At 40.7% G+C, this 16,553-nt stretch overlaps 1 protein-coding gene across 1 annotated transcript in view; it reads left to right on the top strand.

The window, feature by feature from the left end:
• LPGAT1 (lysophosphatidylglycerol acyltransferase 1) overlaps positions 1–14,747 on the top strand; it is a 54,205-nt gene extending 39,458 nt beyond the window's left edge. The window contains exons 5-7 of the mRNA XM_062489278.1: positions 3,485–3,611; positions 10,854–10,960; positions 14,346–14,747. Coding sequence (XP_062345262.1) covers positions 3,485–3,611; positions 10,854–10,960; positions 14,346–14,497 — 386 coding nt within the window. The 3' untranslated portion in view covers positions 14,498–14,747. The remainder of the gene's footprint in view (positions 1–3,484; positions 3,612–10,853; positions 10,961–14,345) is intronic.
• The last annotated feature ends 1,806 nt before the right edge of the window (positions 14,748–16,553 follow it).

Here is a 16,553-nt window from a genome sequence, read left to right as displayed (position 1 = left end):
CACACTAAGGTACATCACTGCTCTGTGGTTTGGGTGCTGTTGTGCAGGGCAGGTGCCTGTGGGCATATTCAGAAGGTTTATGTGCTGTTTAAAAAGAATCATCAAAGACTTGTTGACATTTTCAAGCAGTTCGAGAAATCCTGATCTTCCACCTGTGCTGGAAGTGGCAAGCAGAAAAAAAAACAGTGCTTGAAGACATCAGCCTCTGCAGCAGCTTCTTCTGCTGAAGTCTCTGACAGTCAGGCTGCTCAGTCTTTCAGCAAGTACTAGAAATGAAACATAAGAGTGTCTTTTAATGGTAGGTAGAAAGTTGAAGAGTTTGGCTGTCAGAAGGCTGGCCAAGCCAAGCTGGGCGAGAGGAGTTCTTGAGCACAGGTATATGCAGCTCCCTGATTTCTGGGGTACAAATTCCAGACCTGAGGTTCACATCATGTTGTAACTAATGCAGCAGTCTTTGGTTTGAGCTCCTGTTAATGTGCTCCATTTAAAAAAGAATAGGGTTTATTGTTTGTCAAAGGTCTGCTTGCACCTGAAAGCAGCATCCTTGGAGATATTTAGGTACCACTCCTTTGTGTTTTGTGCAGTTGTCAGTTTGTTTTCCAGTTTCAGTATCTGTCAGAGCTCCCTGGCTTTAAAATAAATTTGCTTCGGAGCAGGTTGCAACACAGTATAAACCACCCCCCCCCCCCAAAAAAAAAAAAAAGCAAGATGTATTTCAAAATTAATTTTCCTAAATCCTTGGTGGTGTAGGTTTTTTTGGCAGTCAGATATCTTGGATGATTATGTAAGGCCTATTTTAAACCAGAGCATGTACAAATACTGTGATTTGAAAGCACGTGGAGGTAGCTGCACTAACACCTGCTTGCTCTAAAAGGAGGTCTGTAGAGGGTGATGTTATTGTCAGAATTTTTTTCCCTGGCCTGGGGTTTCTGGTGGGCTGTTTGTTTTTTTCCCCACCCTGCCCTGAAAAGGGTTGAAGGTGAGTTTGGAGCTGGATTGAGGAATCCAGTGCTGCAGCAGCTCTCTCCACAAAAGCAAAAGGTAGGAAATCAGCACAGCAGAGAACTGCCGGAGTCTTCCCTTAATGAAGTGCAAACCATTATCCGCTGAAAGAACAGCTTTAAATACAGCTAAATATTGAATAAATTATTTTGAAACACTTTACTGTAAATAATGAGAAAATGTGCCCATATTCATCTGGCACTTTTTAATTGCAATTAATGATCTTTGTTGCTTACTCACTTAGGCAATTTAATTTTGGCAATTTACTTGTCTTTTTCCATTCTTGCTTTGCATCTGGGAAAATAATAACTTGAATGACTTTGTTTCCAAATCTATTTCTAAATTAATATTTCTGTTGATTTAATATTAATTTCATATTGGCTCTTCTCTGATTCATTGCTACTTTTAAAATGAAGCACTCTGTCATGATGCTTTTCTTAAGAGAGACTTGACGAGCGCTCTGTCATGATGCTGGCAAGCCTGCAGCCTCCAGTTCTCATTTCACATGTCTGTCAGGGGTTTAAAATATTGTATTTCCAGAAGGTAACACTGAATGTTTCAGCTTGACCTATGCAGCTTGCCCTGGGTTGAGTTTTGGAACAGCATGTTTCATGCTGCTAAAAACTCATAATCTGAATTTTAGAAAATGCTTTCTAGCCCAGTTGAGAAGTGGATTTGTAATGAAGCAGTACAGCTCCACTGATGAGCAGACACCAAGAAAACACTGTCTACTTGTTACAATAATTGATAGCTACATGTGATAGCATTGCTGTAATTTTCTTTTCACACTAAATTAAATTAAATGGAAATTAAATGGGATTAAATGCAGGTAGAAACTCGCAGGCCAGTCCTTGCATGTACATTCTAGTTGGAGTCAGTAACTGGCTTTCAGGGTGCTGCTCAGACTGAGGGCTGCAGATTTCTTCAGGTGTGTGGTAGATCTTTCGTAGAATTAATTAAGAGTGGCCACACATCTGTTTAGCCCAACATCTTGTCCATGACTCCAGGTGGATTACAGAGGAAGAGTGTAAACACAGCAAACAAGCATCATACTTCTCCCACATACTCTCCAAGCTTCTGACAGTTTCCTGTCTGTGGGTCTCCCAAGCCAGGTGGGGATTTCTGCCTGGTTCATTAATCCTCCGTGTACTTTCTCAGTTTCCTCTTGATCCCAGCTCTTGACATCCTTTAGCAAGAGATTCCCCATAGTTCCCACCCCCCTCACCCCCCCACACAAAGAACCATTTTTCTGTTTGCTGTGAAGATTTTTCCTCTTGGCTGAATTTTGAGTGTCTGCTCTTGTATTGGGAAGGATGGTGAACAGTCAATCCCTGTACATGTTCTTGGTGCTGACAGTGTTCCTGTGAACCTCTGTTACATTTCTTTTGTAGCTTTCTCAGCTGCAGGCTTGAAGAGTGTTGTACTTTCTACTAGAAGCTAGCACTTCTTACATGCTCTTGCACAGGGGTGGCTGTTTATGATAGTCATCTTTTTAAATCCTTAAAGATACTGCCTGATGTGGTATGAGCATGTTGTACTGGTGTCTCAAGCAGTGAGTGAGCATTGCTCTGCTGGCCTGGGCATAACACAGCCTCAGACACAAGGCAGCTCCAGAACAGAGAGAAAATTGACAGGCTAAACTCAAAGTGCCATCTTGGCAATGTGCCCTTCCTTCTTGGTTTGCTCTACAGATCTGCTGCAAACCTGTGAATTGAAGACATGCCAGAGAGGGGTCATGGCTAGGTTGATTAATGAGCTGGACTGCTGTTGGTTGTAATCTATATTCAGATTTTATACAGAGTCACGGAATATTCTGGGTTGGAAGGGACCCACAGATTTGACTCTCTTGACTCAATAGCAAATATTTTCACCTCCTCTGATCCTTTTTTTCAGTTTCTAAGCGAGCTGAGCAGCATATGAACATGTACTAGTGTCAGCCTCTCCTGGAACCTTGTGGGTGCAGTATCTTCCCCACTGTGAAAACTGACCAGCTTCTGTTTCTTGCTTTCTTATTCTGGGTACACCTTGAAAGTGGAATTTTTTCTCTTCATCCTGCAACTCACATTTTTGAGAATGTTTGAGAGATCTGCATGGCTATTGCTCCATCAGTGATCTTTTAGAAAGGCTCAGGTGTAAATGTGCTTGAAGTGCAGACCAAGGAGCTTGGATGTTTATTTGGGGATTTTTCCTTTTGGTGAATGGGGGGAAGCACCTGACCTTGGGGCCAAGGTACCCTGTGACTGTACTCAAACCTGGTGAGTGAACTTTTTCTATTCTGTGTACCACAGTACCTAAGAACAACAGAAATTACCATGAAATAAAGTCTAGGTCTAGCTGAAGTTTGTAGGAGTATTTCTGTGCTCTGTAATGAAATCTGGATTTGAGTTTTGATGGTCTTATTTGTGCCTCATACCCTCATGAAGTAATATAAAAATTGAACAACCCTCATCTAAGTGACATGGAATTTTCTTTTTGTTCCTAGAGAGCAAATCCAAAGGCCTCCAGTGGGTGATAGATACAACCATTGCATATCCCAAAGCTGAACCTATAGACATCCAAACCTGGATTCTTGGCTACCGACAACCAACAGTGACACATGTACATTACAGGTAGGAAATGAACCTGCTCCTCTTACTGACCTCAAGTATTCACAAATCAGTTATGTCATTTCAGGATAGGGGAAATCAGTAGCAGTGGGAGTGGGGTTTTTTTGTGTCTCACACAGGTGGGCAAGTCATACTGTTTAAACACAATACATCTCTTTTTAAAAAGTTCAGTGGCTGTTGTGTATCTTAGGGCAGACATTTAAGTTTTGGACTAATGTCCTGTGGTTGAATAGAGCTATGGGGAACATATCTGAAGGCTAGGTCATCTTTTTCACTTTAATGTTAAGGTAAACCCAACTTGAATTTTTTAAAATTTTGTTTTTTGGTAATGACAACTAATTTAAAATCACTGTTGTTAAATAAGCCGATTTCCTAATAAAATACTATATTTAACTTTCTGACAAAGAAATGCCAGCTTTTTCACTCAATGAATAAGTAGATGAGCAAAGCAACTGGAACAAGCAGCTGGAAAAAGTTGCAGCTCTCATTGACAGCTAGGATGGGAGACCATTACAACTTTTCTCCTCAGCAGTTCTTTGTCTCAAGACCTAAACTGATGGAGAGAGAAGTTGCATTTTGCTTTTAGTTTCCAGTGATTTGCAAGTCTGAAATCTCCAGAAGTATTTTAACACTTTCCCTATACTAAATAAGTTGTTGCATTTTATCCCCAAATCACATTATTTTGTCTTACTCCCTCTTGATAATTTGGACAGCTTTTAGACTTGTACAGAAAGCTTTTGTGGATCCCCTGGGTGGCAGTTTAAGTGGGAATGACCTTCTCCATCATCACTGCTGTGTCAGTGTTGTGTGATGCAGAGTACAGGCTGCTCGCTGGAGCTCCTTTCCACAGCCGTGTTTAAATCTGTCCTTACTTTTTATAGAAAGCTTCCTTCCAAGTTTCCCTGAAGGTGAACATACTTGCACCCTGACTTATATAAGATAGCATTATATCTATTGTGCTTTATTCAGGTCACCTTAGTATTCTCTCAGATAGCTGGAGTAATTGCAAGTTGAATGTATTTAGAATTCTTCTGAAAAGTATTTCCAAAATTTCTTTCGTTAAACACAACAGTAAGGTAATGTAAGTTGAGTTAATTTCCCGTTTCTAAATGTATATTCAGAGCTATTTTTGATCACAAGCATAAATACGATGTAACCTTTTTTACATTGAACTTCAATGTTTTAAGTTCTCATAGTGCTAAAATTCTAAGAAAAATAATTAAAATAATTTATTTTGGGTGTAAGTTTGTTATTTTCTTCCAGAGGGTCTAAGTCACTGGTTTAGACAGGGGCAAGCTTCTCTATTTGACTACTTTATGGATGTTAATAGCCTCTATTTGTCATGGCTGACCCTATAAAAGCAGTTGAAGTGTGTTCCAAATGGAAAGTCACGCAGCAACTCTCCCTGGCTGAGCACAGGGTGTGATGGCTCTGAAATGAGACCAGAGTGAGTTGGGTTTGGCTGGAGCTCAGCCTGACTTCCAGTCCTGGTGGTTCTTGAGGCACATGGCACCTACACTGTGAGGTGTGTGCAGGTTGGCACATGGATGTCCTCTGAAATTCTCTTGAAATGTACAGCAAGTCTGTCTGCGTTGGTTTGCATTGGTATACACTTTTCCTGCATTTAGTGCAAAAAAATCTTGCTCATTTTTTTGTAATTTGGAATGTCTTGGTAGATAACAGTTGAAATAAATTTTAAGAGTAATTTTTAAATAACTGTGAAGAGAGCCGTTTCTTTTAAGTGAGTTAATAGGGAGGGAAAAGTACCCCTTTGGAGAAAGCAAAGAATGGTTTTGTCCAGGTGCCATCTGTGCTGTATGAAAGAAGAACTGGTATTTAAACATGCTTATTCCCTTTTAGAGTAGTCCAGAGTGAGGTATTGATGTATGACAGTAGTGGGGGAAAAGGAACATTTTCTGTGCCACTCAAACTGGAGCAGAAGAGACTGCAGAGCTGCTTTTGTTCTGGTGGCTCAGTCAGTCCCTTCTGCTGTGCCCCTTGATCACCACCTGTCTCTTTCTGCATTACAACTTCCAAATCTGGTGATTTCCTTTTCTCATAGGCTAGGCCTTCACTGCAGGATTATTTCTTTTTCATCCTGCTCAGGGAGCAATGGAAGAGACCACAGCAAGTAGCCTTATGTTATCATTTTAGGTGCTTTTCTAGCTGGTGGAAATGGTAGAGAAAGCTTGATTTGATACAGAAATTTTGAAAGCTCAGTTTTGATATTGAGTTGAACCTTGCTTTTCAAACTTCAATTTTTAGTACAAATGACACAATTTTCAGAAGTTCATAATTAGGCTAACCTATGGCCTATTTTTTCTCAGAATGTCAAAAGAAACTTCCCTAGAAAAAAGAATAATTACCAAGTTTGAATCTAAAACCACAAGGTGTGGGAATTTTACCCATCTGTTGCATACGTTTTGGCCCTGACTGGCTTGTCTCAGAACTTACTGGAAAGTGCTGCAAAACTCAGTTGGCTCTCTGAAATATAACACTCAAAGAAAATATGGAAGTACTGAACTTCCTCCAGGCCAAATGGCACTGGGATTTTTGTGGGAGACGTCAATCCATCTGGTGCAAGGCATGTCAGATGAGACGCGTCACTGTAAGACCTGCCTTGTGATGAGTCTGTTGGAAAGGTTGGTTTGCTCTTCTCAAATGGTTTGGGTTTATGCTTGGGTCATTGCGTGGTATGTGTTGACTGTAAATCCAAACTCACTACAATTCCACTCAGCAGAAATAAGCTGGGTGGTTTTGTGTCCATGTCGCAAGGCCATGGACTGGCTGCTGTTCTCAGCTCCTACCGTTTCTGTGCCATGAGTCGAGTTTGGGGTTTATTTCTTTTTCTTTTAGACCAGGCACTTATTTAGTCTGGTTGGCTTGGTATTTCTTAGCTGATCACCAAGTTTCTTCAGCAGTTATTTCTTGGGTGCTGCAGTTCTGCTGGCAAGACCTGAGACATGTAAACACAAAACACCCTGACTATGAAACTGGCTTGGTGCTTAGCATCCCCTCGGTCAGGAATGGTGTGAGGCTGTTTTTTTGCCTTAGTTTGCTCACAGGGTGATGCCCTTGAATGCTGGGCTGTGTGATAGTGACAGTGGTGCAGCAGCCCTGACGTCAGAGCCAGCCCGAGTCAGTGCTGACGCAGGGGTGGCCGTGCATGAAGTGCCACACAGGCTGCTTCCAGCTCTGTCACCTCTCTTCTCCGTACCAGTACCAGCTTCATGCTGTGCTGCTGCTGAAACAAGCTTTCAGTTGCTGAGGAAGTTCTATTTTTGTGTCTGCATTGATACAGATTTATTGAAATACGCCAGGCTCTGAGCTATAAATAAGATGAAATGCATTGTGGTTGCTGAATGAATTTTGCAGAAGGGCATCCCATTTGGCAGTGTATTTTAATGCATTTTTTTTACGCAAGTAACTTATTTTTGGTCATGCCTGACATCTACCAACAGCCTCCACTGGCCTGGATTTACTTAGAGCCATTGAAGCAGTAAATAATTATCATGACTTATATGGAGTAGCGACTAATACAGAACTTCAGTTCGGGGTAGGACAGGTGATAAAAGGCATTTAGTACTTAAAGTGAACTTCAGAATTTAATTAATCAGATGTTGTTTCTCCAGTGAGGACCACTTAAAAGAGATGTTTCTAAATACACCGTGTTTCTGAAAATCCTTTGGTGTCTTCTGAGAAACGGTACCTGTGGCTTATTCTCCACAATTCTCACATATTCCAGCATGTGTTTGGCAGTTACATATCCTGTTTTTTAAAATTCTTTCTTCTTTCCTAGACTGTCATTTATTTTAATATACTCTGAACTGGGACATAGACACAAATCTGTGTAGTGATTTAAGAAGTCACCGTCCCTCAGTCAGGTACCCGGAGTGTCCTGCAGCTGTTGTCACCTCGCAGCTGCCAGTAGGCACCTCCAGCTAGAGGGTAATGCTTCATTACTGGAAAAGGATTCTTCCCAGATTCCCACTGAACTGTGTTCACTTCCCAGGATGAAGCCTCTGCTGCCACTGCTTTTAGCCCCTTCCCCACTTTTCCCGGGAACAGAAAATCAGCTGTTCCTGTGATGAGAGGCAAAAAAAAGACATTTCCATGCTGCTTGAATTTTCTGGCCAAGTTCTTATCCAGTCCTATTAAATTCCTTGTTTGTCACACCAGGAACAAAGATGCTCTTATTTGAATGCCATGTGAGGTTAGTTTTGCCCAAAAGATAGAAAGATTCAAGTGCCCCAGAGACTCCGCGAACTTCAGATATTACATGTTGACCTTATTCCTTGCCTTAACAGTTCTGTGTGAGGGTGTTTTATTTTCCTGAGGAGATGAGCAAACTGTTTGCCTCTAAAGGCATTCCTGATCCTGCATACCCAGAGGTGGGGTAGAGCCAAGGTGATGCTCATGCCTGACCACATGGACACCTGTTTACATATCTCACTGAAAATAAGGAATTGTTTTCTGCATCTTTTAACACTGGGCCTGGCAGATGCCACCATCCAGTGGTTGGAGATGATCCTGCTCCCATTGGAGCAATGGCTCTCTGCTGCTGTTTTGGATCGCCTGTGTGGGGAGCTTTGTAACAGCAGACTTGCTCACTCACCGTCCTGAGCCCAGTCTCCTTCAAGAGAGTGTTATTTTAAAACACAGATGCCAGCTGAGCCATCTGATGGGCAGAGAACCATGGCATTAGCAGTATGTTTAGTTTAAATATAGGGGGGTTTAGCTTTGCCTTATCAAGTACAGAAAGGGCTTCTTTCCAGAGTTTGAGGCTTTTTTTAAAAATATTTAATCTCTAATTTAGATCAGTCATTAGTAAGAATGTTCTGCTGATAAAAATAACTCTGGATAATCTAAAAATACATTTGAAAATGCTTCTAAATACACTAGCACTTACCATTGCTATGTTGCGGCAGCCAGTGCTGTGTCACTGGGAAACTAGTTGTTTTTCAGTCTGTTAATATTTGTTCAAACTGGTTATAGCAGTGACTGCTTCTCAGACGTGTAAGCAGCAGAGTTTATATGCAGATTCAAGCATACTGGCAGTATTATTGATCCACACAAGAGCCTGGATGGACTCAAGCAGAGAAGTGGTGTGCAGTGGTTCCATTAGTCTCTCTCAGTGCCAGTATCACCTGTGCTACTTCACTGCTCCATTAAAGTGCCAGCTCAAGAATTGTTTCTGACGGGTATCTTGCGAGATCCTGTGGTATTTTCAGACTAGGAGGAATGTTCTTGACAAAACAGAGCTAATGTTACCCATTAGGTCAGGGAGAAGTGAAGGCAGAGGTGAAGAATATCTTACAGTCTACAATGGAGACTGCATGTGAAGCCAGGTCACCCTATGCTTCTGTCCTGAGGCAACACACGTTCTCTTAGTTGTGAACCCTCTTAAAACCTGCGTAAGCAAGCATCTGTCCTTCAAAAATACTCTGTGAAATGCAATATTCAGTTGCTGAGCCTTTTATCTCTTCACAGCAGATAGGTAGAAGAGAGTAAAAATAGTGCTTGGCAGCTCAGTTGCATTTGGGGACACGGAGTAAGTCTGTCTTAGTGTTCTACCCTCAACAAAATGGTCCTTGCTCTGTGGGTGTGTTTTTTATTTGCTGCTACATGGTTTAATTTTAACCTGCTGTACAGCATCTGAGCTTCAAGATAAAAGGGTTCTTTATTGTTTGTCTTTATTCGTAGTATTCAGGCTGGAAACTTAAGCTGCTTACTGAAGCACCATTTCATAACATTTGTCTTTGGCCAAAGACTTTCCTTCAAACTCTGTTTTATCTGAGATAGCAGTTGCTAATCTGGTTACCAAGACTGGCTTTACTGGAGCATGGAGAACTCCACAGTGCCAAGAAGATGTAGGTGGAATTACTCCAAAGGCTACAGAGATAGCTGAGTTCATGTTGATACCATAGCTTGTAAATAAAGTTGCTCATCTCCTTGTATTGAAGTTGTCTCTGTATGCCAAAGCACTGTGATGTGTAATTCACTCCTTAGAGCAATGCTTTGCTGCTTGACTCTGCCACTTACAGCTTATTTTTTCATGCATCAGTCTGAAAGGAGGAAGAACAAATGACAAATAACAAAGCTTTGCAAAGATGTTGAAAACTGTAACAGCAACAAAAGCATTCTTCAGAAGTGCCTTATTTTCTTCTTCTGACATTCCCATGTCTGTCCAGAGACTGCCCAGATGATTCTGGTGTTGGTTCCAATTTTCTGCAGTATGATCAATTAGGACTGTATTGAAAATGAAATGAAAATCCTCTCATGAAATTAGAAGCATGGTAAATGAGGGGCTAAGTGGGAGCTCACCTGGAAGGAGAAACCTGCAGTAAAGGCCTTGCATTTCTGGGTGTGAATTTTTCAGGTTAGCCTGATACACAAATCTCTTCTGCACAGTACAACACAGTGGATGTGTAAGTTCTTGTATGTATCAAAAGGCACTGAGGGTCTGCTGAGGAGGTTTCACAGTTACTCTAAGGCTGGAAATTCTATTTTGAAAATAATCCAGTGAGGTATGGTGGGTTATTTGGGAGTTTCAGAGTGTGTGTACCACAGTGAATTCTGCCTGGGGTGTCTGTTTTTCTAAGCATTTTTCTAAGCAATATTCAGCGTAGAAGTACCAAAACACTAGCAATTTTTCCACTGGTGTTTTTAAAATAGGGCAGCAATATTTGAGTATCGGGTCAGTTTTCAGTGTAAAACATGCCTTGGAAATTTCAGACAAAGCTGCCAGCATCCTTTGAAAAGCACAGAGGGCTTGTTTTCTGGGATGTGGAAGAGCTATTGGTGCTTAGTGATGTCATTATGTGGCTTCTGCCTGCTGAATTGTTTCTTCAAAGCTGTGAATGAACTTTCTTTTTGCCTTTTATTTCTTTCATTCCTCCTTGGTTTGTATTCTTTTTAGGGATAGTAATATAGTGTGGTGTTATTCTATTAAAAAAAAAAACCAAGCCAGCACCTCAGTAGCTTTTACCAAAAGCTGTAGTACAGCATTTGATGGAGACTGATGCCAGTGTCTTCTGTGTGGTTCTGGATGGCAGCCTAGAGTTTCCCAGTCTTGTATGCTTAATGCCTCTGTGATCTGTGAGTTGGAGAGAGTGCAAATCATGCAGTTAGATTTATACAGAAGTCTTGTTCTCTCTGTTTTGTGGTGGGCTGTGACAGAAGAGTTTTGTTCTCCACATGCAGAATTCATTCACTAGGCTCAATTTGTGTTTGTTTCTTGGATAGGATTTTTCCAGTGAAAGATGTACCTGCAGAGCCTGAAGCTCTCACAAACTGGCTGTATCAACGGTTCATTGAAAAGGAGGACCTCTTGACACATTTCTATGAAACAGGTAGGATGATACCTGGCAAAGAGAACTGTGCTTTGCTAAGGATCCTTTCCTTACAAGGATCTCAGAATGGTTTAAGAATGTGTAAGCATTCTTCACACAGGTACAGGAGATACAATTATGTGGCAAAAGGTATGATTAAAGAATTATCTAGGAAAGGTAAATTACCTGGGTGACATTAGTATTAGGGCAGTGTTTGGAAGCTGTGAAAACAGTAACACTCAGTTCAGCTGTGCAACATGCTGCTAGGGGATTTCATGAAAGATCCGTTATTGGAAGGACCTGTGAGGATTACATGGCACACAGTCTCTGGAGCCCTGATCTGCAGCCCTGTGCACCACAGCTGTTGGTGGGAAGTTTTCAGTGTCTCAAATCAGCTGACTTCAGTGTTCCTGGGTGACTGTGTTAAATGAAGGTGCTTCTTCTGAGAGATGATTTATTGCAAAGGCTGCTGCAATCTAGTTTTGAGTGCTTAATTTATCAATCCAAGTGCTTAAAGAGATTTATAGAATTCTTCAACAACCCAGAATTGTATTTTGTTTTATGAAATGTTACTGTCATTCAGCCATCACTGATGGCAAAGTTCAGATTCTGCTATATAAATCACATCCGAATGCATATATTGGACTTCTATTAGACAAATAACTTGGAGATCATATTTAAAAATACAAGTGTAGCAAATAGATTATAAAGAATTCCTGATTTGGTGCCCTTATTTTATGCTATTGAAATAAGGCATACCCAGAAAATCTAACTAGTCCGGAATTTCTGAGAGTATAATTAATATAATCAGATTTATTCATTAAAATGCACTTCCAAAATAGGATAATTGGTTATAATTTGCCAGTGCAATCAGTATGAATTAATAAAGACATATTTTAAATGTAAATGCTTTGACATAGGACCTTATTAGGCATAAATTAACATAATTTAAAGTTACTGCCATTTACACTTTTTGAGAACTTGTTTGCATTGCTTTTGTTAGCGTACTGAAAAAGTGCTGCTACAGTTTTTGGAAACCCCTTGGAAAGGTTCTGAGGTTGACTGTGAGGGGAATCCCTGAGGCTGCTCAAGAGCCAGCTTTTTACTCACCGGGTACATTGTCACAAGTGGGTGTGGTTATAAGACTTAGGGCTGTTTCTGTTATTATTAATCATCACTATTGTTATCATCATCATTATCTTATTTTACAATACACACTGCTTAGGAACCTCTCTCTCTTAATAAGTAAGCTCAATAAAGCTTACTTCATAAAGCTAGAGTAACATTTAATGCTTCATGAAACTTCAAAAGTTTGACAGTGTAGGTGGTAAGAATACATTTTCTTGGCTTATTTTTATTTGGGAAGAGAAAGAAACAAAGTCCAGAGCATCTTTGTCCATTTTGATGTAATTCTTAAGTGTCAAGAACTTAAATCACTTGGGGAAAACCTGTAATATTAGACCTATGAAAATCAAACCAAAAGAAAAGTATGCCTAAAATTTGACATGAAACTATTTTTTTACCATGTGTGTTTTATACACTTCATTTATAAAATTCAAACTATTTCAAGTTAATAGCTGTAGGTAACAGGCTCCTGTTTTAGGCAGGTAGTGGAAAACTTGTATTGGCAAGTTGCTGGTTTCTCTGAGCTCTTCAACAAGATAACCTTGAAGCCCACAGTAACACAAGTGAGATTACGTTTAGCAGGACAAAAACACTCGGGGACCAATTAAGGAAAAAACCCCAACCATAATGTAGGAGCAGTTGGAAATGAGTGATGGTGTACTGAAGTCATCATGCTCCTCATTCCCTGTGCTCAGAAGCCAAATGGTGTGAGGTGACAAAAAAAAGTAAGGAATGACATCCCGAATGCTTTGGAAGCACTCTTTGTTGTTGTCATCATCTGGAAGTCTTGTGTACAGGTCCATCATCCCTGTCAAGGAATATGAATTGAACTGGGAAGAGGGACAGATAATCAGAGCTAAGATTAAGGGGAAGGTGGAGTTGCTTCTGTGAAGGAGAGCTAAAAGTACTTGGCTTGTCTCAGCTGGGAGAGGGAAGGGTCAAAGATGGCTTGGGAGAGGGGGGAAGAGACAGCTCTCTGTACCTACCAGGGAAAAAGGAGAGGTATTTAAACCAGAGGTCACTGTTGGTACAGAAAAACAAATGGGCCATGGAAGAGCAAATCCAGCATAGAGTGGACAGATAGAAGCTTAGCTGTGAGTTACTGGGGAATAATGATGTGGCAGATCTGCCCAAATGTAAAATATACCTATCAGGGATAGGTGGATGGGGCTCATCAAGGGTGGTTTGTTTTTTTGTTTGTTTTTTTTTTTTTTTTTAATTAAGAGCATTCATGCAGGAAGAAAAGCTTTGTCTCAAATTCTTGATTGCAGTTCCTCCAGTGATTGCACAGAGATAAGTTGTTGATGGTATCTAATTGCCCAAATTGTGTGGTTACTAAGATTAAAAATTGACATGCTGCATCTTTAGTCTTTGAATCATTAATTTCATGTTCTTCTGAGAGAAGCTGAGATTCCATAATGCTGCAGCAAGTACATAGTCTTCTCTGGTATATTCAGGGTTTTATGTTCCCTGTTCAGGATTAACAGCAACAAAAATGCTTCATGTCTTCAAGTCATTGTGCGTCTCAGTACAGTGTAACACAGATGATTTAATATGCTGATATAAATATATGTAAAGAGTTTGCCTATAATCATAAAGCTCTGATGTGTTCAGGCATCAAAGTCAAAGCATGGAAAAATCAAATTTTATTGTCAGATGAATCTCTTCTAGTCTTTCCCATCTAAGCAAGGATTTCTGTAAAGAATTTCTGGAAAACTCCATGGCAAATTATGACGTTTCCTTAGTCAGTATGATTCAGTGTTCAAACAATATGTGGAAGCTGTTCTTTAAAGGAAGTGTGTATTTACATTTTCAAGAGGAACCTCAAGAATGTATGTGTATTGCTTCTTCACAGTACACAGTATCACCACCAAACAGCTGTAGAGTTTAATATTGAATCCATTTAGTTTGGTCATGGAAATACTAATAAAACTTCCAAAATGACACAAAACTTAGTTGACAGTTGGATCTCTCTGCAAAGGTTGAGTATAGTGATAGCAGCTTCTAAGGAATGCTTTCAGGGTTATGCTTTAAGTTTATAAGGAAATTTAAATTGTTCTTATTAATTAAGATAAGGGGTTGTGTTTTGATTTGGGTTTTTTTTATTTTCTTGAAAGCTTCTGGGGAATCTTTTGTAAATTTGACAGCATTAGAGCATAGAGCAGTACCCAATTAATCGTGTGTGGGCACCATTGCTGGGACAAGCAGTGGTGGTGAAGAATTGTGCACTAAGGCTGTCGTTCCTGTGCAAGTGTTAAATGTGTTTTCTCTTTTCTTGCAGGAGCTTTTCCACCACCCAAGGGTCAGACAAAAGCAATTTCTCGGGAGATGACCCTCAGTAACCTGTGGCTGGTTGCCATACAATCATTTGCATTTTTGTCAGGAGGGATGTGGTACTGCATCTTTCAGTATTTGTACCGTTGCCTATTTTAAAAGTGGAATGGGACCTGAGGACACAATGGGAATCCAGGCTCTTGCAAATGAGTATCATGTTGTATGTGCAAATGTGAATATTCAAGAGTAAAGGAAAATACTGGATGGACTTTTGCCTCTCATTGGGGGAATTTTAAACTCCACTAAAAATGAAGATCAGTAACATAGTGACCTGATGATGTATTATTTTAAGAATTGTCTGTATTTTTAAAAATGTATACTCTCACCCACACTTAAAGAAATTCAGCATTTGGACAAAAGGTGCAATCGTACAACCACCGTAGAAGAATGTCTGTGACAAGAAAGCTTTGTCACCACAAGTATTTCTTGGCATTGTAGTTAGAGCTCAGAAAATTCAGCAACTTGTCTCTTCAGTAGTGTGTACAGCATTGGTGTGGTAGAGATTACTCATTTGCACAACGTGTACTTTATTGCAGCTCATTGTGCTGGAGTCAGAGATCCTCGACAGAGCTGGTGGAGGTGTCTTTGTGGCTACACAGTCAGCAGTTGTTGTACCAGACACACTGATCTAAACCCAACACCCAAATAAGATCCAGTGTCAGGTCTGTCCTGTGAGGAACTGGTCCTCAAACAAGCATTGCAGCATCACAGTGTGATTAAAAGCTGTCCACATGGGGTGAATCAGCCCATCCCTGCTGTGGTCTTGCCATCAGCTCTCCGAGTTCCATGTGCTGCCAGTGTCTCGTGTTATAGGAAAACTTGGAAAGTACAAAGTCACTCAGTTAAATTCCCTTTTTGTTCAGAATGCAGCTCAACCCTCATCATCAGTTTTGAAAACGCACTTTCAAAGGTGAGAAGTCAGCGAAGGAAAGACAGAAAACTTAGGGAAAAGAGGGAAGCTTTGTTTGTCATGCCTTGGAAGGCAGAGCAGTTCTAGCTGTTTCTGAAGGTCTGCTGGTGCTGCTGGTGATTTTTAGCCACCTTTGTATTTTGTATACTGCAGTCCAACCAAGGTGACCTTGGAGTGGTTTATAGAGGCCTTTTTCTCCCCGCTAGTTGCAAGAGTGCTAAATATACTTGTGGGAGATCTTAAATAATTCAATGCCAACCATCTTAATGTTTTGCTAAGGAGTAATAGAAGAAACTAGTTTCATAAAAAGAAAAAAATAGGTATCATTGCTATCGTGAGTTTGTAGGAAGATACCACTGAAAAAATAAGTGTGGTTAATATTCTGAATAACTACATGGAGGGCAATATTAATTTGCTCACCACTAAAACCTTACTGGAAGAAGGGTGGGTTGAACTGAAGGGCAGATGGGAAGAGAAGACACTTTCAGATGGGCAGTGCAGGATCCTTTTGAAAGGATGTTGATGTCCAGCTGTACTTCTGGCAGGTCTGATTGGCATTGTGTTTATGTGATTATGCACAGATTTGTGAGAACTGTTCCTAAAATAAAACTAATCTCTCTAAATACAGGCAGGGTGGCCAGAACTTCAGATGTTGGCATACTGCCTTTTACAGAGTTTTGTTGAGAACAAAGTAAGCCCTCAGTAGTTTTGGCTCCGAGCTAGCAATATTGATTCCCCTTCTGTCTCCCTCTGCTGCTACATGAATCACAGGAGGTGGTGTGCAGAATACAAAACCTTGCCAGTGTTCCCTTTTGGGGGGAGAGCAAAGAGCATACCAAAACACGAGGCAGTGCCAGTTTCTCTGGCTTTGTGGAAAAATACCTTGTCAAATATGCCATTCCTGCCCCTCCTCATGCAGCAGTGGTTGCTCAGTGGGGATGGATGACACGAAATGACACACCACAGTAGGGTCCCCTGAAGTGTGTGCTCCCTCCCTGACTCCACAGGAGGCTGGAGGCAAAGTACAGTGGTTGCCAACAGCTTCATGTTTGAGGCAAGATGCTGTTTATAAATACTATCTCTGTACCTGAATTTTGGTGTAACCATTAAAAAGGTGGGTATGCCATGATAGAGAAGGAACCCGTGGAGTTATTTGTTGTTTAATGTTTTTCTTGTTGAAGTTCAGCTGATGAAATGAATGTATTTAATCTGCTGTTTGACAGGGAGGTGTTCAGGCAGCCCAGC

The sequence above is a fragment of the Cinclus cinclus genome, chromosome 3 (genome assembly GCF_963662255.1).
Source record: "Cinclus cinclus chromosome 3, bCinCin1.1, whole genome shotgun sequence".
NCBI classification, from domain to species: Eukaryota; Metazoa; Chordata; class Aves; order Passeriformes; family Cinclidae; genus Cinclus; species Cinclus cinclus.
The sequence above is the reverse complement of the archived record's forward strand: the minus strand, read 5'-3'. Positions and strand labels throughout refer to the sequence as shown.